Genomic DNA, 13,836 nt, shown 5'->3' with positions numbered 1-13,836 from the left:
TTATGAGAGCCACCCTTTATTTTGCTTTAAAAACTTGATTTATAGTCCGTCTGATGTCTTTCGATTGAAACAATGACATTCTGCGAAAACAAAGCTGACGTTATTACAATTTGATGAGTGTACCCTTTGTGACTTCCTCGATCCTCCCATTCAAAGTTCACACCGAAGGTGGTGAAAACTGAAAATGAAAAGAAAAAGTTGGATTAATAAAATGTGATTCACATAGCAGTTAATCTTGTGCTCCATACCAACTGGTAACGAAAATAACCTCATCCTTCCCCAAAATAATCCAAAGAAGAAATAGGGAAATGTTGTATCAAGTTTACTCTTAATGATATGGGTACACTGTAGGAGTGTAACCGACACAAAGTAATTATCCCACTCACTTTGGTCAATTTTATATCCCAACCAGGGAAAAAATATTAAAAAATTTTGAGGGTTACTTTTCGAGCTTGCTTGCATGAAAGCAACACTCTCTAATTTGTTTTGCATTGAACTCTAAGCAATTTTTTTCGGGGGCTCTTTTATGACTTTCAGGAGCTCTTTTACCCCGTGCCCCGTGTATTTTTGTCCCTGTTCCTAACTGTGATATTTTGTGCTATTGCGATCAAGTTTGACCTAAACTTTGACAAAATGTATGCCTAAATTTATTTTGTACATCAATGAGTCTTTATGTAACAGGGCTTAATCCCACTCGTAAAACAATGCTTTTGATTTTTTGTTAATGTTTCATCAAAGAATTACATACTGTACATGTAGATGTAAAGAATTGTTTCATGGCAATTTATATCCGTTTGTAAAACTCCTTTCTCATGTTAAAGTTTAAATTTTCTTCCACATTGGTTTAACCAGTTTTTAAATTCTGAATCATTTCTAAAAACATTTTGTTTTTAACTCCACGTTATGTTTCAACATTTTGCTCAACGATGGATCTTTTTTGTTTTGATCGTTTCAGGGTCGTCTTATTCACCTGTTTGGCCGCCAGCTGGCCAGCAGCAAGCACGGCATGGACACCGGGTCAGGGTGCAGTGAGCTCAACAGGTACCCCAACTTCAAGCAGTGGCTTCACGTAGTGGATGTTCATCCTCCTGCAGCCGAGGTAAGTCTTGCAAGCTTTAAAGGGATCGTTTTACAATGTTAAATCTGAGATGCATGGCCCTACGTGTTATCAGTGTCTATAATATGATGTAATATTGAAGCCCTAAAAAAAAAATTGTGTTTCAAAATGGTCATGAAGTGCCTCAAAAAAGTAAAAATCTTTGATTCACCGGTTTTACCATACTCATTCCCCCCAATGTAGTATTATAAAAACTGTTAGGAAAACAAATTTTGAAATTTCGATTTCCAATCATAAATATCTTGATAATCAGACAGGCGATCGGCCTGTAACAGTCATGGAATACCTGACTGACCTAAAAGTTAATAATAATGATTGCAGCATGAGCTAAACGAGCCCCTTTAATATAACATAATGAAGATAGTGATGATAATAGTAATAATAAAAGTAATACTAATAATAATGATAACCACAAAGACAACAACAACAATATCAATACTGTTCTACCGGAGGGTTCTGCAATCATTACTACCTCAGCAATTGCCAGGTACTCATTTACACCTGGGTGGAGAGTGGCCAATGTGGATTGATGTCTTGCCAAAGGACGTTGCTGCCGGGCTGGGATTCTACAAAACCCACAATTTTTTAGATAAAAAGAGTTGAAATTGAGTCTGCATCAACAGTTACCTGTCTAGAGTATATTTTTTTGGAAAGGGCAAGGATGAAACCGAAACAGAGCTATGCTTCCAGTAGAAATCATTAATTTCCAAGCCGTATCACGTCTCCAAAACTGCCGCTTCTCCAAAACTGCTTTGATCGATAGAAAGATATAATTTATTCCCACGGGTGACAATTATTTTAGCGTGGTATAGGGCAAAGATAATTGGGAGGTCTTCTTCTTCTCTAAGAACTGGGTGACACTTCACAGAAGACATGCCCTGTTTAATAACAGTGACTGTTTCACTGCAATCTTCTTTCTCACGAAACCGCCCACATTGATGAGGGCAGGTACTCAGCATGAATTTGCAAGATTTATGAATCTGAGAATATTTGATGGGGTGAGTGACTGGGTGGGCATATGGTTAGAAAGTGCAATTAAAAAAAATCTTTAAAAAATCTTTAAAAAAGGTGAAAAGCTCTATGCAATGAAGGTATGGTCTAGTATCCACTGTAATTTATACATGTATGTGGTGCACAACCTTTTCTAGGTATCAATTACACAAGGAATGCGGTTGAAGGCTTTCCAGATTTGTACAGTTTATGATTTGTGATTGTGATAGTGTACAGTTTGAAACTCAAAATTGTGGTCATTTTTTCTTTAATTTATTTTGGGAAGTTTTATATGAATAATACACAGTAAGTAGATTCTTATATATATTTAGCGAATTATATTCTAATAAAGTCTCTATGCGCGTTACATAGTAGGGTAAAATGTTGATAACTTTTTTTTAAAGAGAAAATTAGAGTTGCAAATATAGAGATATTAAACAAGATATATATATATATATATATATATATATATATATGCTCAGAGGATAAAGGATAATAATAATTTCTAAGCTAACATTTTCGAAAATCCGGTCAACTGCGGAATCATTACCACACATCAGTGCAGTGTATTGGGTTAGCGTTATGACGGGGTTTGGGGTTAGGGTTACTTGTGTAATGGGATATTCTACAGTAGCTCTGACAGCAACTGAAGACAATGCAGTCCCACTGAAATGTTTTGTACAGGTTTGGTTAAAGAAACTTATAGAAAAATCCACAGGCTCTGCACCATTCATATTTTTGCCCTTCTAACCGGTACTTCATGAGGCCTGTCTTCATCAGCTCGAGATTGCTAAATAGCCCGCTATTCCTGAATTGGGAAATAATCCCGAAGTTACAAATCGCGTTCTCATTAGCTTGAGACTCTACTTCGAAACTTGAAACTCGAGCTTGGAAATTAGTTATTTTGCTCAGCGTTCGCGCTAGTGCGAGTCTTCTGGCTGTTGAAGATGAACCGGACAAATAGCGGGATATTTTGCAAACTAGCCCAAATTATCTTGGGATGATTATCTCGACCAAATATCCTGCTTATTGCAACTTCATGCTGATGAAGACACAAATTAACTGGATAATTTGGATCGGGATAGTTGAAATAGCGGGATATTTGGCAATATCAAGCTGATGAACACAGGCCTATGGTGTATAATTTGCAAGCGCTTGCTGCATTTAGAAATCCAGGCCAAGGTCCAAGAACATGTCGACCTGTTTGCAACCCCAAACAGCTGTTGCGCCAGATAATTGTTTTAAACCTGACGCCCAAAATCAATGTAAGCATGGTTCCTAATTATCGAGTCACGGCACTCTGCTTGACCTGCCTCGATAATGGGCTAGCTATGCTATCGCCGCGTGACCTCTTGATGGTCCTCGGTGGCGCTCTGCTGATAGCAGGATGGATTGTAAAGCGGGATCTACGAACCAGGGCAGGGTGATCGGTTGGTTATCTAGGCCATATATTGGGGTTACCCCATCTGTCATGTTTAACTACTAATACGGTATGTGGGCCTACATTATATGTGTAAGGTTAGTCTCGCACTATTCGACTTGTACTGTTCTTCGTAGTGCGTCGGCATGTTATGTTATCCAACCGCCTTTCTTGTTGCTTTGGCTTAGTGACTTTGGCTTCAGATCAAAATGACTCCATGGTACAATGGCCAAAGCATCAACATCAGCCTTGGAGTTGCATAATATGGAGGAACTGTTTGCCACAAAAATTATATCATTCGACCCCACCTGCAATCATACCTCTGCTAGCTAGGCTGGCAGAAAGCCTGTCTGAGATTTTTTCTCAAAGACTTGCCAAACATAGAATTAACCATTTTATGAAACCTGCCTTCTGTCTTTTGAGATTCCAACAAATGATGATGATGGCTTCTTGGACAGTGTCAGTATCCCCCTCTGCTGGGTGCTCATTACACTTGCTCTAGAGTGTCTCACAAATTCAAATATCATAGACACTAGCTGCATTTACACTGCGACCAACCAAAAATCATTGATTTGTCTCACATTGCGGTGCGAAGTACAAGCAAACATGACCCCCCCCCACCAAAAAAAAAAAAAAAAAAAAAAAAAAATGAAACAAACTGAAAAATCCACCTCTGGAGTTTGATTTTTTTTAACACGTGCCAAAGTTTCACTGTTTTTGCCAGTGTAAATGCAAAATTCAGAATTAAAATTACAGCTTTTTGCTCAAGTGTCTCTCCACGCTTCCTTGCTAAGGCATGCAGGGCAGGTGCCACAACTTATCCCAAAAGTGGTTTGAGCAATCTTAATGTTTTTTTATGGGTTTTTCCAGTAGTGTACAATGTAAATGGTAGTTCCCAAAATCGATGATTTTTCAAAATGGTGTTTTGGCTGTGTAAATGGACCTAGTGCGTCAAATTCGGATTTAATTTCAGTTGACAACGACAATGTAGTTACTCACATTGCACCGGCATTTAGAGAATCCATATGGAGTATTTAATTAAAGCCAGAAGGACATTAGCTCATATATTATACACAAGGTTAACATCTTTTTGGCTCTCAAAAATGTCAAAAACATCAAAAAAAATCCTCCCTAACTAAAGACAATATAACAATTGCCTTATTCAGTTCTAAAGGTCTCTTCTAGATGGTGTTAAGTTCAGTAAATGTCAGAAATTTCCTCTCAACCTGAAGGTCTTATACCCGTTGGCTCAAAATATATCAATATTTTCCTTCAATTTCAGTACATTGAGATGACATTTTATGGTACTATTTATAAATTTGGGATAGACAAATATTTCAAGATTTTTAAAGGACATCATAATAACTAAATAAAAAGTGTACAGTACCCATCCCTGTCAAGAAAAACAAAATTAGGGGTAATTTAGGGTAATTTGGCATTCCTTCCAAATAATTGTACAAAATATACTGAGAAAAAAAAGAAATACAAGAGGAGTAAATCGTCTGTTAAGATCCAGAAGGGCGTTAAATCTGTGTAATGATGATATGAGTTAATTCCCTTCTGACCCCAAACTGATGAAACATGTCGTTTTAAATATCTCTATGTCTAAAACGTAACCAATATATTATTAAAAAAAAAAAAAACTTTTGTATTGAAAAAGTTAGATGATACATACGATACAGTTAGATGTACCTTTAAGCAGAGAGAAGTAGCTTGAGAGATTGAAAGAAAGTCGGCCATTTTAGTGAAGTTAATTTAGGAAATGGAACAGGGAAAGGTTGTGTGAATCTTCTAGTCAATGTTTCAAATGCCACGGTACTTCTCCTCATAGATTTGGGAAAATGTCAAAGTTCCAGACTCTAAGAAACTGCATTTTATTGTGATTATATGCAATGGCATTTGGACTCGGAGACTGAAATTGTCATTTTTGTTTGTATATAGCCCATCTCAGAGAAATTAACAATCATTTGGCGACATGCAAATCATGATCTCAATTTCCCGGAAAGCCTCTCTTTCAGGGCTTAGTGATGGGGGCACTCAGGGTATTCACACGAGAAGAAATTTATACAAGATATATATATATGAAGAAACTTATTGTTAAAAAAGAGCTGTACATGTACACATAGGATAAGATTGTTGAATAAAGTGATACAGTATCAACAAACTAGTTTGGGAATCAGCGTATACTATAATATGTTTATTTAGAGTCAGTTTATGTTATGGTCATTGCTGGACTATACAAAATAACAGCTGGCGCTGGTCCTATCAGCACGTGCAAACATAAGCCGCCCCCATTTATACGTTTTTTTATCAAATAGATGTAACATGTAATATACAGTAGTTTAGGGACTCTTATTCTTTTCCACATTTCATTTGAAACAATGTTCAAACCTCTCTCTAAGAGATGATTGGTACCCCCAAATAAAAAAATAGCAATGAATACAAAAACTTTCTGTTTATTCTTGCAATTTACTCTAATGAATGCAAGACGAAAAGCTTGAGGACATCTGTATTTGTTGCATCTGTTACATCAAACAATGTTTACATTTTACTTTTACCTATAATACAAATTTGGAATCATCTTGATGCTTTCCAAAAATAGATTGTTTCAAATGAGATTTTTTTTCTCCCTACAAACCTGAAATTTGAATGAATGCTCATCGCCCAAATTTACCCGTAATTGTATATGACCTACTCTTTCAAGAAGACAGTGGATCAAAACAAATTCATTAAAACATGAATCTGCCAGAAGAATGCATGGTGCATAGTGACATGGACTTCAGCACGTCGTCGCTTTCTAGCAGTTAGAAGAATAGAGCAATAAAAATTAATCAACGCAGAATCATCCGGAATCTGTGTTGTCCGTAATACATGTTGACGTCCTGACATGTTTACATGGGCTCCTGCACGTAGGAAGCGGGTATTATGGATGCAGGCTCGTCTGAAAGTGTATCAGCCTTAGCAAAACACCTTCTAAGGGACCATAATAGCCTTGAAGAACACTTGACATTATACAATCTCAATCTCTGTGTCTCTCTTTTTTTCCTTCTCTCTCTCTTTCTCTGTTTCTCTCTCTTTCTGTCTGTCTGTGTGTCTCTCTCACTCTCTCCCTCTCCCTCTTGTTTTGCCTCTCACTTTCTCCGCCTCTCTCTCCCTTTCTGCCTCTCTCTGCCTCTCTCTGCCTCTCTCTGCCTCTCTCTCTCTCTATCTTTTCCTTCTCTCTCTCTCTCTCTCCAATCCTGTTTTCCCCTCTCACTTGACTCTGAAAAATGACTACCTTTGTATTTGTATTAAAATATCAACTAATTTCTTATGAAAACAACCGCTATCCATATGTTTTTTTCTTCCACATCTTACCCGGTACATAATGTAGATTTTCCTCTGTGTCTGCCATTGTTTTGCGATTTAAACTGAATTTTTCCCTAATCCTCTACCCTCCCCATCTCTCTCTCCCCATGTCTTTTTCTATATTTCCTCTTACTATTTATCAACATTTTGCATATTTTCATTCTTCTGTCTCTCCATCCCTTCATATTATTTTTTTTTTTTGTCAGTGACTATTTCAAGACAAGAAATGTACCATTTATTAAATCATCTTGTTTGCTTTCTCATCTTCCCTTTCTATTAAAAAACAACAACATTCTTCCTCTTGTTCTTCAATCTCCATTTCTGGAGGATGGCTTTTAAAGACAAGAACAACAAAGGAGAACAAAATCCAATATTAAAATCATGACATATTTACTTGCTCATTTTTCCCTACTTGTTTACAGAATTGAATACCTTCCCCTTTTCCTTCAATTTTTATTTTTCCGACCATCTCCATCTCCTCATATTTATTTCTTGTCAGTGCCTATTTCTAGACAAGAAGAGAAAAATTACCATGATGAAATCGTCTTGATATTTGCTTGCTCATTTTTTCTCATCTATTCTTAGAATAGAACATTCTCCCATTTCTGCTCACGACCGTCCAGTACTTTCTCGAGAGTAGTTTTTGTTATTTATTTACGCATCTTCTCTGACATCATCTCCTCACTCTCCGCCGCGTGACGTAATTCTCCGGCCGGCGCTCGCCCCAAACAATACGGCGACTCCGCTAAGGTCAGGAGCGTGCAAGCGACACCCCAACGACACGCTCCTGGGAGAATCTGAAGACACAATATCGTCATCGCCCGGCATTTGTGAAGAAATTAAGAGTGGTCTATTTCGGGCTGTCTCGAACATGAAGAGGCATTATTCTAGGGATTGTGTATTTGCCTGCGATTATTGAAGTCCTAGTTTTATCTCTCTCTGTCTCACTGTCTCTTTGTGTCTCTCTGTCTGTCTTTCAAGAAGATTTACATAAATAATAACCAAGTCCCTTGTTGTCATGTTGTAAGTTTTCTTATTTTCATTTCTATGATTAGAAGAATTGAGGCTTTCGGTCTAATCACCACCAAAGTGATTAGGGTTTTAGTGATTAGTGATCAGATTTACGAATCTTCAGAATATGAAGTATTAACGAGAATACAAGTAAACACATACAAGTAAACTCATACAAGTAAACTCTAAAGTACCTTCTGCCATGGCTTTCAATTAAATAAAACAAAAACAAACATAAAAGAAACATAACAAAACAACAACAGCAACAACAAAAGGTATATTTTCTGTTACTTATCAATTTCTGTCTCTCTCATATCATTCTTATAACACAGTATCTTCCATTCCTCTCCTTACATTCCTCTTTCTCCTTTCATGCTCTCTATCTCCATGGCTTCCTCTCTCTCTCTTCTCTCTCTCTCTCTCTATCTATCTACCTCTTTCTCTCTCTTTCTCTCTCTCTCTCTCTATCTCTATCTCTTTCTCTCTCTCTCTCTCTCTCTCCCTTTCTCTTTCCCTTTCCCTGTAGAATTATTCATTTTCCCCACTCTTATTCCTCCTTCTCTTTCTCCCCTTTCTCCCTTTTTTGCCATCATCCTGCCTGCCCTATCTATTTCATTTGTCCCTCTGTGTGTGTGTCTCTCTTTCTCTTTCTCTCTCTTTCTCCCCTTCTCTCTTTCTCCCCTTTTCTCTTTCTCTCCCCTTCTCTCTTTCTCCCCTTCTCTCTTTCTCTCCTTTTCTATCTTTCTCCTCATTCCCTCTCCCTTCCTCTCCCTCTCTCTTTCTCCTCCCTCTCTTTCTCCTCCCTCCTCTCTCCTTATCACCCCTCTTCATGACAATGAACATATGCCTTGTCTCCTAAACGGTCTCGGTTTACACGATATCCAGCATTTTTGTTGTTGCATGCAATCTAATCCTGCGTCTCCATTGTCGTCATCCCTCCCAGTCCACGGCTGAATATTCATCCCTTCTCCGTCTCCGTTATGTGCATATGTTTGAGACAGAAATTCATTAAACCATGAAGCTTTCCTTATATACCGAGAGAGAGAGTGATTTTCACATCCAGGGACGTACTTGTCCTCAGAAATAGCGTCATATGCTTAGTGTCTGTGCATTGCTGATTTTAAAGGGAGTTGTCAATTTTCAATGGCAGTTTTATTTATAATTTCAGTCAATATTCATCCCTTCTCCCCCTCCGTTGTGTGCATATTCTTCAGACAGAAGAAATTCATTAAAAACCATGAAGTTTTCCTTATATACCGAGAGAGTGATTTTCATATCCAGGGACTCGTCCTCAGAAATAGCGTCATATGCGTAGTGTCTGTGCATTGCTGATTTTAAAGGGAGATGTCATTTTCAATGGTAGTTCCTATGAATATTTATCTCTTCTCTATCGTATTATGTGCATACGTTTGAGACAGAAATTCATTAAACCATGAAGCTTTCTTTATATACCGAGAGAGAGAGAGTGATTTTCACATCCAGGGACTCGTCCTCAGAAATAGCGTCATATGCTTAGTGTTTGTGCATTGCTGATTTTAAAGGGAGTTGTCAATTTTCAATGGCAGTTTTATTTATAATTTCAGTCAATATTCATCCCTTCTCCCCCTCCGTTATGTGCATATGTTTGAGACAGAAGAAATTCATTAAAAAAAACATGAAGTTTCCTTGTATACATGTACAGAGAGAGTGATTTTCACTTCCAAGGACTCGTCCTCAGAAATAGCATCATAATTCATATGCTTAGTGTCTGTGCATTGCCGATTTTAAAGGGAGAGATCATTTTCAGTTGTAGTTTATATGAATATTTATCCCTTCTCTGTCATATTATGTGGGCATTTTTGTGAGACAGAAATTCATTAAACCATGAAGCTTTCCTTATATACCGAGAGAGTGATTTTCATATCCGGGACTCCTTCTCAGAAATAGCATCATGTTCATGTACTTAGTGTGTACCTTGTCTGAGTGTTGTGTATGCTGATTTTAAAGGGAGAGATCAGATTCAGTAGTGTTTAATATGTGTTGAAGTGAGAGGTCGATAGATGAAATACCAGTTCAAGTGAATACATGTATGTCAAGTTTTGTTCTCTTGATCGACTTGCCTGTATATATGGTCACAGAGTAAAGTGCTAAGAAGCACAAAATAGATTGCATGGTTCATAATGCTTCACCATTTTGTCATTAACAACCCTGTTTTTAGAAGGGGGAAAGTATATGCCTGTTCATGGAGGTCTTGTGTGATTGTTAAATGAAATATAATTGTGGCTAATTTGAAACATATCTTCTGTCGTCATGGTGCAATATAAATGTCCATACATTTTTTTTCTCCTTCTGATATTCAAACTCTGGTTGTTATTGTTATAATTTGATTTTCTATGTGTGTATGTAAAAGTCGGCCTATTGCTAAGACACGAAAGACTAATACCTCTGTTTTTTCATGCTTTAGGCCATATATATTTGAATGGGCAATGTGCAGCCTGAACACATGGCAACCAATATAGCTGTTGTCTAAAATTGAAGTTCTTTGTTAATCAATCTATCTCACTTCTACTTTCATCCTTTGGACTAGCGTCAGCAATTTTTATGAATTTATTTATAGCTGCTGTTGAAGGCCTGCCCGGGGGAAAGGGATCGTTAGTTTGAATGGGTATGCTTAGCCTGTATGGCACCTACATACTAATTAGCGCTGTACCGACCCCCCCCCCCCCCCCACCCCACTCACACCACACTCTATGAAAATGAAATTATGCGTGATTTGGTCGCATCTTATTGAGTGTGTGCATCATCACCCGTAGATGGGTCAGTGACATCTGCTTGTGCTCTCTCTCTCTCTCTCTCTTTCTCTCTTCCCTCTCTCTCTCCCTCTCTCTCTCCCTCTCTCTCTCCCTCTCTCTTTCTCTCTCTCCCTCTCTCTTTCTCTCTCTCATTGTGCCTCTCTGCATCCCTCTCTGCATCCCTTTGTATTTCCTCCTCTTTCTCTTGCTTCCCCTTCTCTCTACCTTCCTGTATTTCTCCTTATCCCATTGTCTTGCTCTCTCTTTGTCCCCCTCATTCTCGTTCCCTCTACGTCTCTTTCCTTCCACCCTTTTGCTTACTCCTCTGTTTCACCATTCCCACTGTTTTGTCAGCTTCTTTTCCCCCTCTCTCTCTCTTTCTTCTCACTCCCTTTGTGTCACCACCAACTGATGTCTCTACCTCACTTTCTTCCTCTCTTTTCTCCATCTCTTTCTCCATCTCTCCATCTCTTTCTCCATCTTTTTTGTCTTCCCTTTCTCCATCTCTTTCTCTCTTTTTTCCTCCCTTTTTCCATCTCTCCCTTCCCCCCACCATCCTCTGATCATCATAAACATCGTAGCCTGTATGTGGGGTTCCCGTGCATTACGCAGGCAGAGCTCCAGGCAGTCAGTGGCGCACCGCTCTGCATGCAATACGTTCCCTGACCTTTCCATGAACCCAGGGAGATTTCACCAGGCACGCCATTCGATTCTCTTCATCGTATTCTCTTCATCTCACCCCCCCCCCCCCCCCCCTCTCTCTCTCTCCTGTGTGTGCTGGACATACATGCAAAAAAGCACTCGGCTCTCAGCATCATCTTCGTGCCCGGACCCATGTGTACATACGTGTGTATGGTGAATATTATGGACCCCAGATGCAAATGTTCGCATCATATCTGATGTGCCTTAATACGTTTAAACTCCCAGTCACCCTAAGTATATTTCAATGGGAGCTGAGATGTAATCGTGATTAATCTGGGTCTGTTATACGTGTGGAGATTGCCCTGATTTGTCTGTTGATTAATGCTTTTATTTGATTCTTTAATTTAAGATGAGGTCAAAGCAAGATTGATGGTCCAGAAATTTTCTATGCTATTAAATGGAGCAAATATTATATTTTGATACATTTTGTAGGTCTCTTCATGAATATTTGGTATCAGAACTTACTCTTCTCATTTTCAGGATTTCATTAAATTTAGAAGACCTCTTTTATGTAGGCCTACATCCCCTCTTTGACAAATATAAGTATGTTTGACGAGCAAATTTTATTTGCCTTCAATTTATGAAAATTAAACTTTAAGTCATGAAAGACCATATGGTAATGCAATAAGAATGGTTGGAAGAATGCGCATAAATTATTCGCTCTTTCCTTTTAAGGATCTGGTTTTAGGACTGCTAAACTTGTTATTATGGTTGCCATCTGGTCCGAACTAGACAATGGCTTAGGTTTGCCAGACTTCATGTTATGCTTTCATTTACAGTATTTTTTTATAAAATTCACTCGAGATTTGTTATGTAGTATCAGCCTTACAATAAAGGCAGACTTCTAGGTTGCCTTCCATGATTTTAGTTGGTCAATGGTACCCAGGTAACTGCTAAGTTCAAACTCTTTGTGATTTTTGTAGGGCCATGAACTAAAAGTTATCAAGCCAAAACTCAGAACATGCATAATTCTCTCTTAGCCTAGTAAAAAAGAAGCCCCATTTATGAAGCTAAACATGTCAACTTGGGGTGAGAATGACCCACGAGAGTTGCCCAGAGTTTCACGGGATCAGCGGTTCTGCAGGTTCAGGAAGAACGGATCGGAACAGGGCTTCTCTCAATAGGGACTGTACCGCCATGATAAGGAAGTCCAGACAGGCCTCGGGAGATTAGACTGCACTCTTGCAGTGATCACGGACCTCTATCCACTGCAGGGTGCAAGTTACGAATGGAGGGCATAGAGAGGGTCTATCCAATGAGAATGCATTTTGATGCTAATATTCAATTAATTTACTAGACCGCTAAAGAAAGGAAGCAGGTCAATATCATCTGTTTGGAGCCAGAAGGGCATGTCCTTTTAGCCAGAGACAACATCCTTTTGGGTCCATATAGATGATGTTCTTGGAGAAAAGCATCTGGTAGATCCTCAGCTTCATGTCCTTTCCAAAGACTTTGGTTATAGAGGATGAATGTCTTGGCCAAGGTCAGTAGTACAAACTCCATTTTGAACCCGATACATCTTGTGTACAAGATTGTTTTGCTAGTAGGACCCTTGCAGGCCATAGTATGAACTGGGCATCTGTGATATTAAAAACCCTGTGGATTTGCCTATGTTGCCAAGTTTGATTGCACATGCATTTACACAATATGCAGTTTAAAGATAAACTTGAGTTCTGGAAAAAAAAGAAAAAGAATTCTCACAGAATCTAACGAAACTTACACTGAATGTTCAAGATTACAAATAAATGTCATGTGCCAAACAATTTTGGAAGAAAATGTATACTGGCTGAGTAATGAGCATAGAAAGATAAGGAAATCGGGGTAGTACTAGCCCCGACACCATGTGTGTTGTCCCATATACATCTTTCTGTGTATGTGATTGTTACTTTACAAAGACTGCCAAATTTATGATGATTTTGATGACTCCAGAACCTTGCATTACACACCATTACTTACATGCTATATGATCAACTTTTCTGATCCATTCCACACCTTTTCTTTCACAATGCAATCGCATTACCAGAACTCAAGTTTATCTTTAACTTCAGGTTTCTCACACAACGAAGATCACAAATTCCTGTGTGAACGGTACATCTGTATTAGAACCCTCTGGAATCATCTATGTTGCCAAAGTTTGATTTTACTCCATTCACACGATGCACATTTTAATCATAGAATGCTCTTAAATATGACACGGATCACAAATTGCAGTGTGAACTGTATAATTATCTCTATGAACACCCTGTAGAATTGCCCATGTTGCAAAATGTAGATTGAACCCCATTCACGAGATGCACATTTTAATTATAGAATGCTCTTAAGTATGACACGGATCACAAATTGCAGTGTGAACTGTATAATTATCTCTATGAAAACCCTGTAGAATTGCCCATGTTGCAAAATGTAGATTGAACCCCATTCACGAGATGCACATTTTAATTATAGAATGCTCTTAAGTATGACACGGATCACAAATT

General features: G+C 38.4%; 1 protein-coding gene across 3 annotated transcripts in view; it reads left to right on the top strand.

The window, feature by feature from the left end:
* The first annotated feature begins 926 nt into the window (after positions 1 to 926).
* LOC115918374 (kinase suppressor of Ras 2-like) overlaps positions 927 to 13,836 on the top strand; it is a 58,953-nt gene continuing 46,043 nt past the window's right edge. For 2 of the 3 annotated variants that reach the window (XM_030975629.1, XM_030975612.1), the window contains exon 1: positions 928 to 1,099. In XM_030975629.1, coding sequence (XP_030831489.1) covers positions 1,007 to 1,099 — 93 coding nt within the window. In that variant the 5' untranslated portion in view covers positions 928 to 1,006. Of the gene's footprint in view, positions 1,100 to 13,836 lie in introns of all 3 variants that reach the window. The other variant, XM_030975619.1, reaches the window with a different exon arrangement.

This window comes from Strongylocentrotus purpuratus, unplaced genomic scaffold (assembly GCF_000002235.5).
Source record: "Strongylocentrotus purpuratus isolate Spur 01 unplaced genomic scaffold, Spur_5.0 spur5_contig_867, whole genome shotgun sequence".
In the NCBI taxonomy this organism is placed as follows: domain Eukaryota; kingdom Metazoa; phylum Echinodermata; class Echinoidea; order Camarodonta; family Strongylocentrotidae; genus Strongylocentrotus; species Strongylocentrotus purpuratus.
This window is presented reverse-complemented; position numbering and strand designations above follow the sequence as displayed.